At 57.5% G+C, this 7,436-nt stretch overlaps 1 protein-coding gene across 1 annotated transcript; it reads left to right on the top strand.

The window, feature by feature from the left end:
* Window positions 1-431: 431 nt before the first annotated feature.
* LOC138673815 (mucin-19) lies at window positions 432-6,158 on the top strand. Its single transcript, XM_069761853.1, has 3 exons — window positions 432-463; window positions 526-3,410; window positions 3,496-6,158. The coding sequence occupies exons 1-3, from the start codon at window positions 432-434 to the stop codon at window positions 6,156-6,158; spliced, it is 5,580 nt and encodes a 1,859-aa protein (XP_069617954.1).
* Window positions 6,159-7,436: the final 1,278 nt, after the last annotated feature.

Genomic DNA, 7,436 nt, shown 5'->3' with positions numbered 1-7,436 from the left:
ATTCTGTAAGTCTATTTGATTTGCTGCACATAGACTTTGTAATCTTTGTTATTCCTTGATTAAAAATATACAATGTAGTATCGAAAATCATGTGTTTTTATCATAAAACATTAGGAGTAATTTTCATCAAAAGTTGAAAATATCTCGAAATCCTGGTGTGATAGCCAAAAAACGGAGTTCATATTCGTAATCAGCAGCCAAAATTGACTGAAAATAGGTTTTAAAACCTATTGCCAGAAAAAATTGCATTGACCAGTGTTATTGCAGGACTAGTTGTCTCAGGCCTTCTAGTCCTCCTGCACTGTGTAACCCCGCCCCCAGCACAGATTCGCTGCTTTCTGTGCACACTATATAGACAGAAAGCTGCCAATCAATGGTGTGGGCGGGGTTATACAGAGATCAGCATTCCAAGATATATTACAGGGAAAACCATGGTTGTATCAAAACTACAGCAAGCAGCCCAGTAAGTGATACATTGCTGGAATCAGGGTCTCTGTCTCTACCTCATGTTGCTCTGACCGGCAGCTCCCAGGCTAGAGCTCCGACCGGCAGCTCTCAGGCTAGAGCTCCGACCAGCAGCTCCCAGGCTAGAGATACGACCGGCACCTCGCAAGCTAGAGCTCCGACCGGCACCTCACAAGCTAGAGCTCTGACAGGCACCTCGCAAGCTAAAGATCCGACCGGCACCTCACAAGATAGAGCTCCAACCAGCAACTTGCAAGTTAGAGCTCTGACCAGCAACTCGCAAGCTAGAGCTCCGACCAGCAACTCGCAAGCTAGAGCTCTGACAGGCAGCTCCCAGGCAAGAGCTGCGACCGGTAGCTCCCAGGCTAGAGCTCTGACCGGCAGCTCCCAGGCTAGAGCTCCGACCGGCAGCTCCCAGGCTAGAGCTCCGACCGGCAGCTCCCAGGCTAGAGCTCCGACCGGCAGCTCCCAGGCTAGAGCTCCGACCGGCAGCTCCCAGGCTAGAGTTCCAACCGGCAGCTCCCAGGCTAGAGCTCCAACCGGCAGCTCCCAGGCTAGACCTCCGACCGGCAGCTCCCAGGCTAGAGCTCTGACCGGCAGCTCCCAGGATAGAGCTCCAACCGGCAGCTCCCAGGCTAGAGCTCCGACCGGCAGCTCCCAGGCTAGAGCTCTGACCGGCAGCTCCCAGGCTAGAGCTCCGACCGGCAGCTCCCAGGCTAGTGCTCCGACCGGAAGCTCGCAAGCTAGAGATCCGACCGGCACCTCACAAGCTAGAGCTCCGACTGGCAGCTCGCAAGCTAGACCTCCAATCAGCAACTCGCAAGCTAGAGCTCCGACCGGCACCTCGCAAGCTAGAGCTCTGACAGGCACCTCGCAAGCTAGAGCTTTGACCAGCAACTCACAAGCTAGAACTCCGACCAGCAACTCGCAAGCTAGAGCTCCGACCAGCAACTCGCAAGCTAGAGCTCCGACCAGCAACTCGCAAGCTAGAGCTCCGACCAGCAACTCGCAAGATAGAGCTCCGACCAGCAACTCGCAAGCTAGAGCTCCGACCAGCAACTCGCAAGCTAGAGCTCCGACCAGCACCTCGCAAGCTAGAGCTCCGATCAGCAACTCGCAAGCTAGAGCTCTGACAGGCAGCTCCCAGGCAAGAGCTGCGACCGGTAGCTCCCAGGCTAGAGCTCTGACCGGCAGCTCCCAGGCTAGAGCTCCGACCGGCAGCTCCCAGGCTAGAGCTCCGACCGGCAGCTCCCAGGCTAGAGCTCCGACCGGCAGCTCCCAGGCTAGAGCTCCGACCGGCAGCTCCCAGGCTAGAGCTCTGACCGGCAGCTCCCAGGATAGAGCTCCAACCGGCAGCTCCCAGGCTAGAGCTCCGACCGGCAGCTCCCAGGCTAGAGCTCTGACCGGCAGCTCCCAGGCTAGAGCTCCGACCGGCAGCTCCCAGGCTAGGGCTCCGACCGGCAGCTCGCAAGCTAGAGATCCGACCGGCACCTCACAAGCTAGAGCTCCGACTGGCAGCTCGCAAGCTAGACCTCCAATCAGCAACTCGCAAGCTAGAGCTCCGACCGGCACCTCGCAAGCTAGAGCTCTGACAGGCACCTCGCAAGCTAGAGCTTTGACCAGCAACTCACAAGCTAGAACTCCGACCAGCAACTCGCAAGCTAGAGCTCCGACCAGCAACTCGCAAGCTAGAGCTCCGACCAGCAACTCGCAAGCTAGAGCTCCGACCAGCAACTCGCAAGATAGAGCTCCGACCAGCAATTCGCAAGCTAGAGCTCCGACCAGCAACTCGCAAGCTAGAGCTCCGACCAGCAACTCGCAAGCTAGAGCTCCGACCAGCAACTCGCAAGCTAGAGCTCCGACCAGCAACTCGCAAGCTAGACCTCCGACCAGCAACTCGCAAGCTAGAGCTCCGACCAGCAACTCGCAAGCTAGAGCTCTGACCAGCAACTCGCAAGCTAGAGCTCCGACCAGCAACTCGCAAGCTAGAGCTCCGACCAGCAACTCGCAAGCTAGAGCTCCGACCAGCAACTCGCAAGCTAGAGCTCTGACCGGCACCTCGCAAGCTAGAGCTCCGATCCGCAATTCGCAAGCTAGAGCTCTGACAGGCAGGTCCCAGGCTAGAGGTCCGACCGGTAGCTCCCAGGCTAGAGCTCTGACCGGCAGCTCCCAGGCTAGAGCTCCGACCGGCAGCTCCCAGGCTAGAGCTCCGACCGGCAGCTCCCAGGCTAGAGCTCCGACCGGCAGCTCCCAGGCTAGAGCTCCGACCGGCAGCTCCCAGGCTAGAGTTCTGACCGGCAGTTCCCAGGCTAGAGCTCCGACCGGCAGCTCCCAGGCTAGACCTCTGACCGGCAGCTCCCAGGCTAGAGCTCTGACCGGCAGCTCCCAGGATAGAGCTCCGACCGGCAGCTCCCAGGCTAGAGCTCTGACCGGCAGCTCCCAGGCTAGAGCTCCGACCGGCAGCTCCCAGGCTAGAGCTCCGACCGGCAGCTCGCAAGCTAGAGATCCGACCGGCACCTCACAAGCTAGAGCTCCGACTGGCAGCTCGCAAGCTAGACCTCCAATCAGCAACTCGCAATCTAGAGCTCTGACAGGCACCTCGCAAGCTAGAGCTTTGACCAGCAACTCACAAGCTAGAACTCCGACCAGCAACTCGCAAGCTAGAGCTCCGACCAGCAACTCGCAAGCTAGAGCTCCGACCAGCAACTCGCAAGCTAGAGCTCCGACCAGCAACTCGCAAGCTAGAGCTCCGACCAGCAACTCGCAAGCTAGAGCTCCGACCAGCAACTCGCAAGCTAGAGCTCCGACCAGCAACTCGCAAGCTAGAGCTCCGACCAGCAACTCGCAAGCTAGAGCTCTGACCGGCACCTCGCAAGATAGAGCTCCGATCCGCAATTCGCAAGCTAGAGCTCTGACAGGCAGCTCCCAGGCTAGAGCTCCGACCGGTAGCTCCCAGGCTAGAGCTCTGACCGGCAGCTCCCAGGCTAGAGCTCCGACCGGCAGCTCCCAGGCTAGAGCTCCGACCGGCAGCTCCCAGGCTAGAGCTCCGAACCGGCAGCTCCCAGGCTAGAGCTCCGACCGGCAGCTCCCAGGCTAGAGTTCTGACCGGCAGTTCCCAGGCTAGAGCTCCGACCGGCAGCTCCCAGGCTAGACCTCTGACCGGCAGCTCCCAGGCTAGAGCTCTGACCGGCAGCTCCCAGGATAGAGCTCCGACCGGCAGCTCCCAGGCTAGAGCTCCGACCGGCAGCTCCCAGGCTAGAGCTCCGACCGGCAGCTCGCAAGCTAGAGATCCGATCGGGACCTCACAAGCTAGAACTCCGACTGGCAGCTCGCAAGCTAGACCTCCAATCAGCAACTCGCAAGCTAGAGCTCCGACCGGCACCTCGCAAGCTAGAGCTCTGACAGGCACCTCGCAAGCTAGAGCTCCGACCAGCAACTCACAAGCTAGAACTCCGACCAGCAACTCGCAAGCTAGAGCTCCGACCAGCAACTCGCAAGCTAGAGCTCCGACCAGCAACTCGCAAGCTAGAGCTCCGACCAGCAACTCGCAAGATAGAGCTCCGACCAGCAACTCGCAAGCTAGAGCTCCGACCAGCAACTCGCAAGCTAGAGCTCCGACCAGCAACTCGCAAGCTAGAGCTCCGACCAGCAACTCGCAAGCTAGAGCTCCGACCAGCAACTCGCAAGCTAGAGCTCCGACCAGCAACTCGCAAGCTAGAGCTCCGACCAGCAACTCGCAAGCTAGAGCTCCGACCAGCAACTCGCAAGCTAGAGCTCCGACCAGCAACTCGCAAGCTAGAGCTCCGACCAGCAACTCGCAAGCTAGAGCTCCGACCAGCAACTCGCAAGCTAGAGCTCTGACCGGCACCTCGCAAGCTAGAGCTCCGATCCGCAATTCGCAAGCTAGAGCTCTGACAGGCAGGTCCCAGGCTAGAGCTCCGACCGGTAGCTCCCAGGCTAGAGCTCTGACCGGCAGCTCCCAGGCTAGAGCTCCGACCGGCAGCTCCCAGGCTAGAGCTCCGACCGGCAGCTCCCAGGCTAGAGCTCCGACCGGCAGCTCCCAGGCTAGAGCTCCGACCGGCAGCTCCCAGGCTAGAGTTCTGACCGGCAGTTCCCAGGCTAGAGCTCCGACCGGCAGCTCCCAGGCTAGACCTCTGACCGGCAGCTCCCAGGCTAGAGCTCTGACCGGCAGCTCCCAGGATAGAGCTCCGACCGGCAGCTCCCAGGCTAGAGCTCTGACCGGCAGCTCCCAGGCTAGAGCTCCGACCGGCAGCTCCCAGGCTAGAGCTCCGACCGGCAGCTCGCAAGCTAGAGATCCGACCGGCACCTCACAAGCTAGAGCTCCGACTGGCAGCTCGCAAGCTAGACCTCCAATCAGCAACTCGCAATCTAGAGCTCTGACAGGCACCTCGCAAGCTAGAGCTTTGACCAGCAACTCACAAGCTAGAACTCCGACCAGCAACTCGCAAGCTAGAGCTCCGACCAGCAACTCGCAAGCTAGAGCTCCGACCAGCAACTCGCAAGCTAGAGCTCCGACCAGCAACTCGCAAGCTAGAGCTCCGACCAGCAACTCGCAAGCTAGAGCTCCGACCAGCAACTCGCAAGCTAGAGCTCCGACCAGCAACTCGCAAGCTAGAGCTCCGACCAGCAACTCGCAAGCTAGAGCTCTGACCGGCACCTCGCAAGATAGAGCTCCGATCCGCAATTCGCAAGCTAGAGCTCTGACAGGCAGCTCCCAGGCTAGAGCTCCGACCGGTAGCTCCCAGGCTAGAGCTCTGACCGGCAGCTCCCAGGCTAGAGCTCCGACCGGCAGCTCCCAGGCTAGAGCTCCGACCGGCAGCTCCCAGGCTAGAGCTCCGACCGGCAGCTCCCAGGCTAGAGCTCCGACCGGCAGCTCCCAGGCTAGAGTTCTGACCGGCAGTTCCCAGGCTAGAGCTCCGACCGGCAGCTCCCAGGCTAGACCTCTGACCGGCAGCTCCCAGGCTAGAGCTCTGACCGGCAGCTCCCAGGATAGAGCTCCGACCGGCAGCTCCCAGGCTAGAGCTCCGACCGGCAGCTCCCAGGCTAGAGCTCCGACCGGCAGTTCGCAAGCTAGAGATCCGATCGGGACCTCACAAGCTAGAACTCCGACTGGCAGCTCGCAAGCTAGACCTCCAATCAGCAACTCGCAAGCTAGAGCTCCGACCGGCACCTCGCAAGCTAGAGCTCTGACAGGCACCTCGCAAGCTAGAGCTCCGACCAGCAACTCACAAGCTAGAACTCCGACCAGCAACTCGCAAGCTAGAGCTCCGACCAGCAACTCGCAAGCTAGAGCTCCGACCAGCAACCCGCAAGCTAGAGCTCCGACCAGCAACTCGCAAGCTAGAACTCCGACCAGCAACTCGCAAGCTAGAACTCCGACCAGCAACTCGCAAGCTAGAGCTCCGACCAGCAACTCGCAAGCTAGAGCTCCGACCAGCAACTCGCAAGCTAGAGCTCCGACCAGCAACTCGCAAGCTAGAACTCCGACCAGCAACTCGCAAGCTAGAGCTCCGACCAGCAACTCGCAAGCTAGAACTCCGACCAGCAACTCGCAAGCTAGCGCTCTGACCAGCACTTGTAAGCTAACGCTCTCTGGGAGGCAGCCATTAACTTTGGCAATTAGCTGTAAGCTAGAATTAAAAGTCCCTCCGTTCTTGAAAATAGACAAGTAAAGTGAAATTGCAACTTTACCCATTTAATTAGATGAGACAACCTCTAACTGAAGTGCTGTCCTTTGGACGTCCCCCTCAGGGCCTTTTACAGCTAAGGGCATGTAGTTCAGTAACATATCCTCTATCAGATGGAATAGAAAACCATATGACTGATTAGCAATAAAAGAGGATCGTCGTCATCTTCGCTCGTCCGCTTGTCTGAGAAGACGATCAGCATCTCTAGTAACTGTGTAAATCTCACTCAGGCTGGGAGAATGGCACTGGTCAGTAAGCGTCAGACTGGGAGGTACCACACCAGTAGGGCAAGAATTAAGAAGAGGTTGTGTGTGTTCTAGGCTGGGAGAATGGCACTGGTCAATAAACATCAGACTGGAAGGTCCTACAGAGCTAGGGCAAGAATTAAGAAGAGGTTTTGCGTGTTCTAGGCTGGGAGAATGGCACTGGTCAGTAAGCGTCAGATTGGGAGGTCCTAAAGATCTAGGGCAAGAATTAAGAAGAGGTTTTGCGTGTTCTAGGCTGGGAGAATGGCCCTGGTCAACAAGCATCAGACTGGGGGGTCCTACAGAGCTAGGACAAGAATTAAGAGGATGTTGTGTGTGTTCTAGAGCAGGGGTCCCCAACTCCAGTCCTCAAGGCCCACCAACAGGTCATGTTTTCAGGATTTCCTTTGCATTGCACAGGTGATGCAATTATTACTTGGGCAAGACTAAGGAAATCCTGAAAACATAACATGTTGGTGGGTCTTGAGGACTGGAGTTGGGGACCCCTGTTCTAGAGCACCCATCAGATCTATGTGGCTTTAAGCTATATTCAGGAGCCTAGTCCCTCACCAATTGCAAGAAATATAGGTCTCGGAGATTACCGCATTGACAAGGCAGAGGCAGCCAGAGACTAACAGAACCCAATTTTTTTAGCAGCTCCTATGGGTTAGAGACAGTTTTGAAAAATTGTAGCATTGCTCCAAGTGATCAGTCCTCGTCCTGATATTTCGACTTGAATCAGAAGCAACGTATGAGGCAAAAACGAGCAAGGCAGCACAAACAACCAAAGATATGTTTCTATGAGAAACTACAGTGCGCACCTACCATCCAGGTCCTTCATGATGCCTTAGGCCGGCCTCCCACATCTGAAAATCAAGATCAGAGTATGGACCGCTATGTACGGACCGGCCGCAAGGGTCCTGACCTGAACTCCGCAAACTCTTAGGAATATATAAGACTAGATGGTAGCCCGATTCTAACGCATCGGGTATTCTAGAATATGTATGTAGTTTATTTA

This window comes from Ranitomeya imitator, chromosome 4 (assembly GCF_032444005.1).
Source record: "Ranitomeya imitator isolate aRanImi1 chromosome 4, aRanImi1.pri, whole genome shotgun sequence".
NCBI lineage: Eukaryota > Metazoa > Chordata > Amphibia > Anura > Dendrobatidae > Ranitomeya > Ranitomeya imitator.
Note: the sequence above shows the minus strand (reverse complement) of the source record. Positions and strands in the feature narration are given on the sequence as shown.

Excerpts from the sequence above, each read along its gene's own strand:
- LOC138673815 (XM_069761853.1), top strand. The coding sequence starts at position 432 with ATGGTTGTATCAAAACTACAGCAAGCAGCCCA. Across the intron at positions 464-525 it reads AAACTACAGCAAGCAGCCCA|CTCCCAGGCTAGAGCTCCGA; the intron begins GTAAGTGATACA and ends TCTGACCGGCAG. Across the intron at positions 3,411-3,495 it reads CCAGGCTAGAGCTCCGACCG|CTCCCAGGCTAGAGCTCCGA; the intron begins GTAGCTCCCAGG and ends TCCGACCGGCAG.